Raw genomic sequence first — 13,568 nt, forward strand, 5'->3', positions numbered from 1 at the left:
TAAGATAGGCAAAGGTATGTGGATATCTTACTATTACCACCATATGTGATTGGAAACACAGTTGTATAGGATGTTTTAGTAGGCTGTAGCATTACAATTTCCCGTCACTGGAACTAAGAGGCCCAAACCTGTTCCAGCATGACAATGTCCCTGTGTACAAAGAGAGCTCTGTGAAGACATGGTTTGCAGAGTTTGGAATGAGGAACTCGAGTGTCCTGCACAAAACCCCACTGAACACCTTTGAAATGAACTGGAACGCCGACTGCACCCCAGACCTCACCTAACATCAGTGCCTGACATCACTAATGCTGTTGTGGCTGAATGAGCACAAATCCCCACAGCCATGCTCCAAAATATTATAAAGCCTTCCTAGAAGATTGGAGGACATTATAACAACAAAGGCAGACTAAATCTGTTGAGATGTTCAAGAAGCATATATGAATGTGATTGTCAGGTGTCCACAAACTTTTGGCCATATAGTGTATTAACAAATAATGAATATGATATAGGCTTTTATTTATTTTGCCTCTTTTTTCAGGTCTCCTATCCTGCTATATTATGGGTGGGTAATATAATGCTATTATATTGATATCATGGTAAATTATGTCTGAATATATTTATATCTCTTTTTAAAACATTTAAAAAAATAAATATTACATACCTTGATTGGAAACAGCTGATTTGATGGTAAAATGTCATACTGAATCTTTTAAATTGTACTGTAAAGTGTAAAATGTATTTTTATTTCTTTATTTGATTCCTTCTTGTTAAGTTGTGTTATTTTAAAGTATTTAATACACAAGACACGCACACACACACACACACACACACACACACACACACACACACATACACACACACACACATATATATAATGCATTTTTCTATTCTATGCTATTATTATTATAAAAAATCTATTTTTCTATTATTTTTTTTTTTAATCGAATTCAGCTTTTCAGTTTTTTAGTTGTAGTGATCAGTTGGCAGGTTTTTTCTATCTATCTATCTACCTATCCATTTCAAATATCTTCAAGTATCATATGGTGTTTTTGTTAATGATATGCTGCATATTTAGGCTTTGTTCGTGTATTTGTGTTTCTTCCATTTCTGAAAACACAATACGCATACGTTGTGGTTCTCTCGTAAATGTGTGTCAGAGATCTGTGCAGAACTGAAGATATTTTGTGAGACTTCAATTTTTATTAATTTTTTTTTGCATACACAAAGCAATTGTATCACTTCGTAAAATTGGGATTAAACCACCAGAGTCACATGGATTACTTTCACTATGCCTTTATGAACTTTTTAGAGCTTGAACATTTTGGTTACTGGACTGTAAATGGAGGGACAAAAATCACCCAGGTTTCATTAAAAATGTCTTTATTTGTGTTCCAGAGTTTGAACGAAAGTCTTACGGGTTTGGAACGACACGAGGGTGAGTAACTAATAACAGAATTTTCATTTTCGGGTGAACTATCCCTTTAAATGTAGGCTACATTTTGCACTCGTTTTGTGTGGGGAAGCAAACTTTTGCACCCTTTTGCAAACATAAAGCCCTTTCCGCCACTCCGACAGCAGGGGGCAGCAGCGCCATTTTGTCACCCGGTCTATCCCATAATGCGTTCGGGGCACCACGTGACCAGCGTGCACTAATCGTGTCACCACGTAAACACGCACGTTTGGCTCGTGGTTGCGTTACTTCATTATAAATTATACGCTGTCTAATAATTCAGCGAATAGACACCTAATAAACACTTAATAAAGCGTTATGAAGGTGAAAGTGCTTTGTCGGAACCCGGACGATTATGTTCGAGAAACTTCAAAAGATATACAGCGCGGTGAGTGTACTGCTTATGCTAAGCTAATGTTACACGAGGGCTGAACCCTCATAGAGGGTGCACTAAATAAATAATAATTTAGTGAACTGTTTAAGGAATAAAACCTAATCCAGGTCAGGGTGGGAGCACTAACTCTTCTTCATGTCAAGCTGCATCACAGCATCCTGTCGTTGATTATTTCCCCATAACAGCACGTGCTGAAGTGTATTAGTTCTCTTATACGGTCCCTGTTCTTATTTACATTACAGCAGCTATAAACACTAACCAATATATAAACACTAACCAATAAACACTAACCAGCCAATTTCTTTGTATATTTTGAAAATAATTAGATAGATGAAGGAAAAATACACCATGTCATGTTACTGAGACACTGCAAAACGCAAACCCCGACCTTGTATTAAACACTGACACTGGAGACTCCTTCCATTAATATTAAATAAACGTCTCATTGCAGTATACATCCTTTCAGCATGATAATTTTATTAGGATCGGTTGAATTTGAATCTGTCATTTTTTGTTTGTTTCTATAGTTCCCAGGAATTACGATCCTACTCTACATCCGTTTGAGGTGCCGAGGGAATACACCAGAGCCCTGAATGCCACTAAGCTCGATCGGCTGTTCGCAAAGCCCTTCGTGGCGTCACTGGACGGCCACAGAGACAGCGTCAACTGCATCGCCAGGCACACCAAGAGTCTCTCCACTGTGCTGTCCGGAGCTTGTGATGGACAGGTATACCACCGGTTGACATTATTATACAGACTTCAAGGACAACTCCATCCGGAATGACTTGCACGCTAATCTTTATAACCAATATCCGAGCTTTAACGGTGTCCTAGTTGTAGCGAAATTTAAAACGCTTGATGTGTTTAGTTTCAACTTGGATCATGAGTGATGATTAACGTTTTCTTGTATTGCTCATGCTTTGTGTTTTTTTATGATAGGTAAAGCTTTGGAACCTGAGCAAGCGGGAATGTCTGCGAACGATCCAAGCGCATGAAGGCTTCGTCAGGGGAATATGCTCACGCTTTTGTGGAACTTCGTTTTTCACGGTACTTCAGCACACTTTCCTGGCACTGTGTCTGTGCGTTTATCGTTCTGCAGATTTTTCTGATCTCTGAAATTCATTTGTATGTATCTACTTTTTTGACATAACATGTCGTATATGTCGCAAGAAGTCTTATTCCGTATTTCCTGTGGCAGGTAGGAGACGATAAGACCATTAAGCAATGGAACATGGAGGCCCCTGGTTATGGGGTGCAGGAGGAACCACTGACTACTATACTTGGGAAGGTATATGATTTCATTCTTTAAATTGGAAGTAATCTATTCGTCATACTTTATTTGGCCATGTTGAATCAGTTTTTGGGACATCTGTTGCCGCTTTATTATTGTTCTCTTTATTAATGCAATTATTCCAATTAGCCAATCATGTGCTAGCAGCACAGTGCATCAAGTCCTATAAGATTCAGGTAAAAAGCTTCAGCTAGTGTTTATATCAAACATCAAAATCGGCGGGGTGTAGGATTCTCTCATTGACCTTGACCGTGGCATGGTTGTTGGTGCCAGATGGGCTGGTTTGAGTATTTCAGAAACTGCTTTTCTCCTGGGGATTTATAAATGTCACAGTCTCTAGAGTTTACACAGAATTGTGCAAAAAAAAGCGGGGAAAAAAACCCATCCAGTGAGCATGTCCTCACTGTAATCTCAGATTCCTGTTCTGTTATTGTAACTTTCAATATGTCGTTTGTCCAGAGATGCTTTTCTGCTCACCACGGTCGTAAAGAGTGGTTATTTGAGTGGTCTACAGTGGCTGTGTGACAACGAAGACAACCATTCAGTAACCACTTGATTAGACTATTTTGATTTTCTCATCAGATTTGCTCCTGTGTCCTAAACCATTTTGCATATGCATGCCGAGGAACCCGACAACAAAATGCGCTTTGTACTTCATAGGTCGATTGTTTGATTTTATTTGTCGTGTTTATTATATGAATTGGTAGCAGGCCTGATACAGACTCATTAAATAATTTCTTTCACTGTGCATTGACTCCTGCGGTAACTGTCCTGGGTTTATTTATGTTACGTGCAGGCTGTGTACACAGGCATTGACCATCACCAGAGTGAAGGCACTTTCGCAACATGTGGCCAGACGGTGGACATCTGGGACGAGCAGAGGAGCAGCCCCATTCGTTCTTTCAGCTGGGGTGTGGACAGCTTCAGCTGCGTTCGATATAACCCCGTGGAGGTGAGACATGAATGAATGAATGAATACAATGTGAACGTAAACTATATGTCCAAAAGTTCATGGACACCTGACCATTACACCTATTTGTGGTTCTTGCTCAAACCGTTGCCACAAAGTTGGGTGCAGACAGTTGTATAGGATGTCTTTGTATGCTGTGGCATTAGTTTCCCTTAACCGGAACTAAGAGGCCCAAACCTGTTCCAGCATGACAAAGCCCCTGTGCACAAAGCCAGCTCCATGAAGACATGGTTTGCCAAAGTCGGACTGGAAGATCTTGAGTGGCCTGAACCTCAACCCCACTGAACACCTTTGGGATGAACTTGAATGCCGGCTGCATCCCCAGGCCTCCTCACCTTCCTCAACATCAGTGCCTGACCTCACTAATGTTCTTGTGGCTGAATAAGCACAAATCCCCACAGCCACGCTCCAAACTCTAGTGGAACGCTTTCTTAGAAGAGTGGAAGTTATTATACCAGCAAAAAGGGGGACTAAATCTGGAATGAGATGTTCAAAATTTACATATGGGTGTGATGGTCCGGTGTACGTACCTTTCAGCCATGTAGTCCATACTTCCATCTCAATTGAAACATTTTTCTTTACGATGCTGTGAAGATATTTAAAATGTTACCAATGCGTTTGCAGACTGAACTCCTTGCAAGTTGCGCCTCGGACAGAAGTATTGTACTGTATGATACGAGAGAGTCGGCTCCACTTAAAAAGGTATCGACATGCTCTTCGCATTCATGCCTGCTGCTTTTTTGTTTTTTTGTTTTTCCCCCTCTTTATGATGATGATGATGATGACTCTGTCCATTATTTCAGGTTGTAATGCAATTGAGAAGTAATACACTTTGCTGGAACCCCATGGAAGCATATAATTTCACATGCTCCAATGAGGACTATAAGTGAGTCACATGACATTTAATATTTGATGTAGAGATAACGACCGAAATGCCGAGCGAGCACAGAGTGTCGTATTCATGCACGGAGTAATTATTACCTCTCTTCGTTCAGCCTGTACACCTATGACATGAGGCGTCTGGACACACCAGTTACAGTACACATGGACCATGTCTCCGCTGTGCTCGATGTGGACTACTCGCCCACGGGGAGAGAGTTTGTGTCAGCCAGTTTTGACAAGACGGTTCGCATCTTCCCCAAACACAGCGGCCACAGCAGGTGAGCGAGGAGAGTCGGATCGTCCGTCCTTATACAGCTCTACAGTGCGAGCGGTCTGTAATCCATACCACCGTGGATTCTCGAGTCTGATCGGTCACTTTTCTGTAACAGCACTTCAGACAGGGTTTTCAGATTTCTGTAAACAGATAAAAACAGATAAAAAACGTGTATAATCATTGATATGGTGAATTTTTCTGTCAGGAGATGTTTATTTAACATTTTATGGAAGGAATCTCTCGTGTCAGAGCTGTGAAACAGATAAAGGTTAAGCTGTAATTTTCCACCAATCAGGATCTTGGGTCATTGGCTTCAAATGAGGTAAAGAACGGTGAATTATAAATGAAAGCGATGCAGTACTGTTGCTTTAAGAAGACATTTGTAGCCCTCAGTAGTTTTATCAAAACGATGTTGCTGCTCTGATAGATGTACTGTAGATGTTTGAATAATTTTTGACTTTTGTTTTTTTTTTTATTTGTTCTAGCAGTTCATTTAATCAAATGATTTAATCAGCGTATGTAATGTAGTGTATGTACAGGATGCAGTCTCAAACTTTTATAGCCAAAATGTAATATAAAGTGCATGTTGCTTTAGTTCAGTTCATCAATAGTGTTTTATCTTAACAAACGATTTTGCCATTTTGTCCAGGGAGGTGTACCACACCAAGCGCATGCAGCATGTCATCTGTGTGAGATGGTCAGCGGACGACAAGTACATCCTGAGCGGCTCAGATGAGATGAACATCCGCATCTGGAAGGCCAACGCCTCGGAGAAACTGGGAGTGGTGAGAGCTTTTACTACCGAGAATTAAATGAGGAACGAACTCCTCTACCGTACTTTCGATGTTTAACGCCAAGCAGTTTCTGCTGCTTTACAAAAAAGATTTCAATATCTCTTGCATTTTCTGTAAGATGGTGAGATAGAAAGTCGTTAATCTTGTGGTGGTTTGACCCTCTCGTTTGACAGCGCACATGAATTCAAGTAGGTAATTCACTGCTAAAACTGTTCTACGTTGTACAACTGGATTTGATCAACGAAGTTTGCGTTTTCCTCGGCCGTGGCTCGAATGCCAGTTTGTTGAACCCTGCCAGGATCAACGGTAGCTGCTGCTGCCAAGCATTTAGAATAATGTGCAATAAGAAACAGCATCACTCTCAATAAGTGACTTTATGGCAGTGTGGCCACTCTTTAGCCTTTGCCAAGTAAGGACCTGGTTTCTCTCGTCAAAGTGCTGTAATGCGATTTTATGATACAGATAACAAAATGAACACTACAACTCCGACATCAAATTTCCTACTGCCAGACCTGCTTTAAAAAACAGATACAGAAGCTTCAGTATAATAACTATATAATTATACATTTATATCATTTTATATTGTGCATATATTCACGCATGCATATACACACTACCGGTCAAAAGTTTTAGAATAATGATAATAAAGTCATCAAAACTCTGGAGTAACACAAATGGAACTATGGGAATTATGTTGTGATAAAAATCCAAAATAAATCAAAATAATTTAATATTTTAGCATCTTCAATGTAGACACCGTTTTTGCCGAGAATTTCCAGAAATGTATTCTTGGCGTTTTCTCAACTGATTTCTTGAGGAATTTCCCTGAGATGCTTTTTAAACAGTATTAAAGGAGTTCCCACTGACGATGGACTCTTATTGGCTGCTTTTTCTGAATATTTTGCTAAAATCAGCCATTTAAAAAAAAAAAAATTTGTAAATAAAATGTTAGTTTTCTAATGAAAGAAATTAATATGTTGGCACAATTATATTTGTCTACAGCACAGATTTCAAACATTCAATCATACACCTTCAGATCAAAAGGTTTTTAAGATCAGGAGAAACATTTCAGTCTCCAAACTTTTGACTGGTGGTGAATGTAATATAATATTACAAACATTTTATATTGATGAAGGAGCACTGTTGAGCGAGTTCCATATTCATCATAAAGATCTCTCCATCCTCCTTTAGCCTCATGGACTGGTCTCGAATTTGGCTCCTCACGGCACTATATACGTTAAATAAGCTAAGATTTATTCTAACGATCTTAACTGCACTGGACAAGCAGTGCGCTCATCAGCACTTTAAATCATCCAATCACTTAAAGTAGAGTCACTCTGAGGGGGAAAAAATGAAGCATCAAACAATCAGGATGGTTTTTAATTAAATGCAGAGGAGACGCTGAATCAAGCCTCGAGAGTTTTCTATGGATGACAGTGCAGTGTTGGGAAGTCAGGTGACTTGCGTGATTTAGCAAAATGTTAAACACCAGTTGTTTTCCTTTCTCCAAAACGCACACAAAAGAATTTGGATGACCACTCCTCTTTTCTCAGCTTCAAAATGGCTTGGGGTTTCTCCCATAGACAGCTCTCTGATCTTCATGTCGCCTTATCCTTTTTACCAACAAATGCAGTCTTCACAGGTGAAACTGTAGGCTGAAACCAAGAGTAAATGTTCAGAGCTATTTATTGTTTAAACAATCAATCTAACAGGACAAACCTGGGTAACAAGAAACACTTGTCAGTCGCATGTTCCAATATTTTTGCTCGCTTAGAAATTGGGTGGTCTGATACAAAATGTGCCATGTTCTATGGCGTTTAATACATCTACATAGAAATTCCAGGAAACTAAAGCTGAAATTCTAAACTCTCTTTTCATATCCAACCATGAATCCATGGTTTCAAACCCAAATGTCTACAGCGAAAACAAATGAATTGACATTGCCGATCCGATAGTTTCGGAGGGGACTGCATAATGAAATTTTCTATGAAAAGAGACGTTTATTTAACATTTACAGAAGGAGACTTCACTCTCAAGGCTTTGGAAGTTAGAGTAGCAGTTTCCATGTGCTGAATGCTAAATATTGCAGAGGTTAATGTTAGTACTCTGGTTTATACAGGCTTCACGTGCTTGTTGATAAGAACAGTGTAATTACGGTTTAACAGGCCTCTTGGTTTTGTCGAGTGAAGCAGAGCTCTTCCGTGGCATCAGCATCTGTTAGCTTTAAATAAATTGCATTTGGTGCGGGGTAAAGAAATCATCGCTTTTAATTAGAATGAAAGCTTTCAGCTGAGGGGCACTTGGACGTGAAGCGAGAGGAGGGGTTTATGGGACGCTGAAAGAAAGGAGACGGAGGTGGTGTTCCTGGTGTTGTTAGAATGAGCAACTTGTCTTTTTAGTGCATTTTATTTTACTTTTAAAAGCATGTCAGATGTAGTACACGTGGTTTAACGGTACATGCTTCAAATGCAAAGGACAATAATAAATGAGTTTAATAATAAATTAAATAGGTTATTAGTAGTTTCTTTCTGGCAAGTGTTTGTCTTTAGCATACCAGTTGTTTGATGTCAGAAGCATCCTTTACTGTTGGCGCCAATGCAGAACTATATCAATCGAAAAATTCCCACCCACCAATTTTTGCGTAATGGACCTAAATTAAGCAATGCTATTGTTTCTCCTTCCACAGCTCACAGCTAGAGAAAAGGCCGCCATACACTACAACCAGAAACTGAAGGAGAAGTTCCAGCACCACCCGCAGGTGAAGCGCATCGCCCGCCATCGCCACCTGCCCAGAGACATCTTCAAACAGAAACGAGAGCTACGGGAGATGAAGGAGGCCAGACGCAGGAAGTAAGTCGCCTCCTCAACTCAGCAACTTCCTTTTTGGTGCTAGCTATACACTGATTTAACATACGAGTTTGGCTGAACGTTGTTTTATTCCATGAATTACATTGTGTAATAGATTACGGCTCTTGACTATACACCAACCAGGCACTTTATTAGGAACGCCATACTAACACTTGGTAGGACCCCTCTCTGCTCTCAGAACAGCTTCAGTTCTTCATGGCATGGATTCCACAAGGTGTTGGAAACATTCCTTTGAAATCCTGGTCCATGTTTGCTGCATCAGATAACTGCTGCAGATTTGTCAGCTACACATCCATGCGTTTTAGAATCAGGTCTGGGGACCAGGAAGGCGCTGTATTACACTGTACTTACTGTCATGTTCACGGAACCAGTTTGAAATGGCTTGGCGAATTATTATGTTGGAAGTAGCCATTATATGGTGTGTAAATTGTGGCTGTGAAGGGATGCATGTCGTCAGAAACATTCCCCGCACTATTATACCACCACCACAAGCCTTAACCGTTACCATAAGGCATGGATTCATGCTGTTGATGCTAAATTCCGGCCCTACTGTCTGCTTGAAATCGGACCAAGTGACATTATTCTAGTCTTCAGCGGGCCAGTTTTGGTGAGCCTGGGCTCGCTGTCGCCTCAGATTCTTGTTCTTAGCTGACAGGAGTGGAACCCATTGTGGCTTTCTGCTGTTGTTGGCCAAGGTTTGCCTTTTGTGTGTTCTGTGCATTCTTTTCCGCTTACCGTAAAGAGTGGTTATTCGAGTTACCGTAAGCTTCCTGTCAGCTCGAACCAGTCTTTTGAGCTAATTGTCTTCTGAGCTCTCTCTTATCAACAGCAGAACTGGTGCTCACTGGTGGTGGTTGTTTTTTTTTTTGTAACGTCTAGCGAGATAATATTTTTCCCCTCATTCTGATGTTTGATATAAACATTAACTGAAGCTTTTGATGTGCATCTGCGGAATGTTATGCATCGCTCTGCATGAGTATGATTGGCTGGTTGGATAGTTGCATGAACGAACAGTTGTGCAGGAGTTCCTATTAAAGTGTCTAGTACGTGTACAGATGAGTGCAAAATTTATTATCCCCATGGTTGGCAAATTTCAAGTGTAAATCTAAAACATATGTCGAAAGGTATTTGGTATTCATCTTTTCTTGGCAGAGCATCAACTGTATAACAATATACTATATTTTACTGCATTTAATGTAGTATTAACTTATTACTTCTGTCATGATATCAAATGAGTATCAGATTTTTTTTGTCCATTTTTACAGTCCTAATGGTTATTCCTACAGAAGGCTAGTATTCAAGTGGTAGTGCTTTATTCGTTTTGGCACACACCGCTTTGGCACAGGAGCACCAGCAGGCAGCAGAAAGGTCCTCGCGGATCTCCTAGCTGTGTGCCAGGCTTTATCACTCCCTCTGAGCTTGCAGGGGAGCGGAGAAAGCCTTTGCCAACTCTCGTTTTTCTGAATGCCAAGTGCAAGCACGACTAGGGCCGAGTCCGAGAATTTGAGAGCAGTGCAATTAATTAGTAACACGTGAATCAAATCTTTTGATAACGGTCAAGGTTGAGTTTCATTTATTTATTTATTTATTTTTCCTAAACGACATTTTCATAGTAAATATTTTCCGTATAACATGCATCCAGATCAGCTGTAAAAAAAAATATAAAATATCACCCAGGCCTGGTTTTGTGTATGTTGCTGTTCTGATGGTCCTATACCAGATCTTCATAGAGACCAGGATTTCTATGGTCTTACTGTAAATGTTTGCTCAAGCTTACTCCGTGCATGCCAAAACAATAGTTAGTGTTATAGCAGCGCTATACGAGCGTGTTTGACTCACCTGTGCTAAGGAGAAAATGGCCATCTGTTTGAGTCATGCATCATTCTCACTGTCCGTCTCTCTTTGTCTATCTTTTTTTTCTCTCTCTCTCTTCAGAGAACAAAACGTACGCAAACACAGCAAGCCGGACTCCGTTCCCTTGGTGACCGAGAAGGAGAAACATGTGGTAACTGTAGTGGAATAACACGTCACTGCCTAGAGGAGCTTCAATCACACACACACATTCATATAAAAAGACTTTTTGCTCCATGCAGCTGTGCGGTGTTGCCATTCCGAGACATTTTCAGCAATTACTGCTGGTTCAGTTTGTCTACATTGTGGTGGACTGTCTCGAACAGCTGCAGCAGTCATGTTCATTAGGGGGCGTCGTATTCTTCATCGGGATATGATTAGCGATTGTTAAGTTTTGAGAACTGCTTGATGTCATTAATCTTATTCAAGAACATTTTTTGTTTTCCACTCAGCAGGATGTCAAGTAATAAAATATTGACTTTATATAATAATTTATCTTGGGATTTCTTTTTCTACATCTCAGAATTTAATTAATTAATTTATTTATTTTGGATGCCTAATAATTACTTTAGCGCTGAAACGAGCTTATCCCTTTAATAAGAGCCATGCTCAGTCCTTTCTCTGTTAATCCAATCATTTCAGTCTCCTCAGCTTTATCTCTAATCCCCAGTCTGCCTTTAATACGACCTTTATTATGACTTGTGTTTTGTTCAGCATTACAACAACTGTAAGATGCATGTTGTTCCGATTTAAGTAGTGCACAGTTTAAGTGACTGTTTACTAGTAGCATTTATGAACACTTGTTAAAACAATTCACTGAAGGGGAAAGGACATGGGGTGTGAAAGATGCAGTTTTCCTTACAGTAGATTAATATAGGACAACTTTGGCATAAATACACAAGCCTGTGTGTTATGAGCCAATAGAAATCAAGTGGGCAGGACTGTGGTCAAATTGATCGGCAAAACAATCAAGGAGCTGATAATTATTAACTAGCAGACATACTGGTCCTCTGCCTCAGTGTTTTCTTACTGTTGCTTGGTGCACAAATATACCCCCTGGCAAGAATTATGGAATCACCACACTTACAGGATGCTCACCTGGTTTTTTTTACTTTGTAGCAAATAAACAAATCACAGATATGACATGAAACAAATAGCTAAACATTATGGCTTTGTGAAACTTACCTCAAACAGGTTAAATTAAATTATTTTAATTAATGGGGGGTTTTTTCCAGATCAATTTGAGGAAAAAAATGTGGAATCACTTTGTAATTTGCATTTCTAAAACGAATACCAGTACAAGTAAAAAAAAATGCAAATTAGTCTGCAGTTAAAAGAGAGTGCTTACAGAATTTAACCTTGGACTTTTTGAAAGGAAACATGGCCCCAACAAAAGAGTTATCAATTGAAACAATGGAAAGGATTAAAAAAACTCCTTCAAGAAGAAAATCCAACATGGAGTGTGGCAAAAGATGTTGGTTGTTCCTAGTCAGCTGTCTAAAATTTGGTGCAAGTGTAAACAAACTGCATTGGCCAAGGAGACGTTCTAATGAAACAAATATGAGTGCCTGAAGAAAACAATCTAATTTCCCCACTCATTTATGATATGTGGTTGCATGTCAGGTAGAGGACCAGGGGAGACCTCAACAGTCAATGCACAGGTGTACACTGAAATTTTGGGCACGTTTCTCATTCCATCAATAGAAAATAGGTTGGTGATGATTAAGTCATTTTTCAGGATGATAATGCATCTTGCCACAGAGCAACAAGTGTTAACGCTTTTCTTCAGGAAAGGCAAGTCAAAGACATGGCCAGCAACCTTTATGGTGGAAATGAAAAAATTGGTCCATGACAAGGCTCCATCCTGCAAAGCTAATCTGTCAACCGTTCGAGAAAGATGGAACCGGCTTGATGGAGAATATTGTTTTTCATTAGTGAAGTCCGTGCCTCAAAGAATTCAGGCCGTCATAAAAGCCAGAGGAGCATCAAAGTATTGTGATTTTTTTTTGTTGACGATTCCATTATTTTTTCCTCTGCTTGATCTGGAGAAAAATATGCCATTAATTAAAATAATTTGATTTGTTAGAGGTAGGTTTCACGAAGCCAGAATGTTCAGCTATTAAACAAAAATAGTTTTGTGTCATATGTGTGATTTGTTTATTTATTTAAAAAAAAAAAACTGGGTGAGAATCCTCTAAAACTCTAAAGAGTTTTTGTGGTAAAATCTATTTTCTTTCTACAATTTATTTTCTTGTTACTAATGTTGCTGTTTTTGTAGGCTTTTTGGTAGCTCTCAAGTGTTCGCTGTGGCATAAGTGAAATTTGTACTTGTTACCAACTGGTTTTTAGATCATTTTTAGATAATTGCATCACTCTAAAATATGTTGTGAATGAAATATTGTGGTTTCTAATTAGTTTAGCAAATCCAACCTATGAGTCAGAATGATAAGATTGTCAAGATCTTTCAGTCAATTGTTAACTGTGCTTTGGAAAGAGCTCCCCTTCATGCCTAATTATTGTGTGGTCTAATGTTAATCATACATTTGTATTGTAATGGTCACCTATGTTACAACCTGTTGTGGACCATGACATTTTTGTAGGGAGAACCTCTGGTCTAAATTCATATCTTGCATTATATATACAACAAACAATTCATTTTCAACAAATTAATTTCACAAATTTAAGGCTATATCACTTTTTTTTATACACTCTTTATTGTGTTCAAGTAATCTCTCTACCCACTTTAATCTCATATACATGGCTTCTTTTAGTGGAATTGGAGTAGAATTGATCA

At 39.3% G+C, this 13,568-nt stretch overlaps 1 protein-coding gene across 1 annotated transcript; it reads left to right on the forward strand.

The window, feature by feature from the left end:
• Positions 1 to 1,629: 1,629 nt before the first annotated feature.
• On the forward strand, positions 1,630 to 11,417 carry dcaf13 (ddb1 and cul4 associated factor 13). The gene is made up of 11 exons (XM_053611811.1): positions 1,630 to 1,838; positions 2,372 to 2,571; positions 2,784 to 2,891; positions 3,043 to 3,132; positions 3,932 to 4,087; positions 4,730 to 4,807; positions 4,909 to 4,991; positions 5,101 to 5,265; positions 5,911 to 6,046; positions 8,742 to 8,905; positions 10,859 to 11,417. The coding sequence occupies exons 1-11, from the start codon at positions 1,769 to 1,771 to the stop codon at positions 10,944 to 10,946; spliced, it is 1,338 nt and encodes a 445-aa protein (XP_053467786.1). The 5' UTR covers positions 1,630 to 1,768; the 3' UTR covers positions 10,947 to 11,417.
• The last annotated feature ends 2,151 nt before the right edge of the window (positions 11,418 to 13,568 follow it).

The sequence above is a fragment of the Ictalurus furcatus genome, chromosome 23 (assembly GCF_023375685.1).
Source record: "Ictalurus furcatus strain D&B chromosome 23, Billie_1.0, whole genome shotgun sequence".
In the NCBI taxonomy this organism is placed as follows: domain Eukaryota; kingdom Metazoa; phylum Chordata; class Actinopteri; order Siluriformes; family Ictaluridae; genus Ictalurus; species Ictalurus furcatus.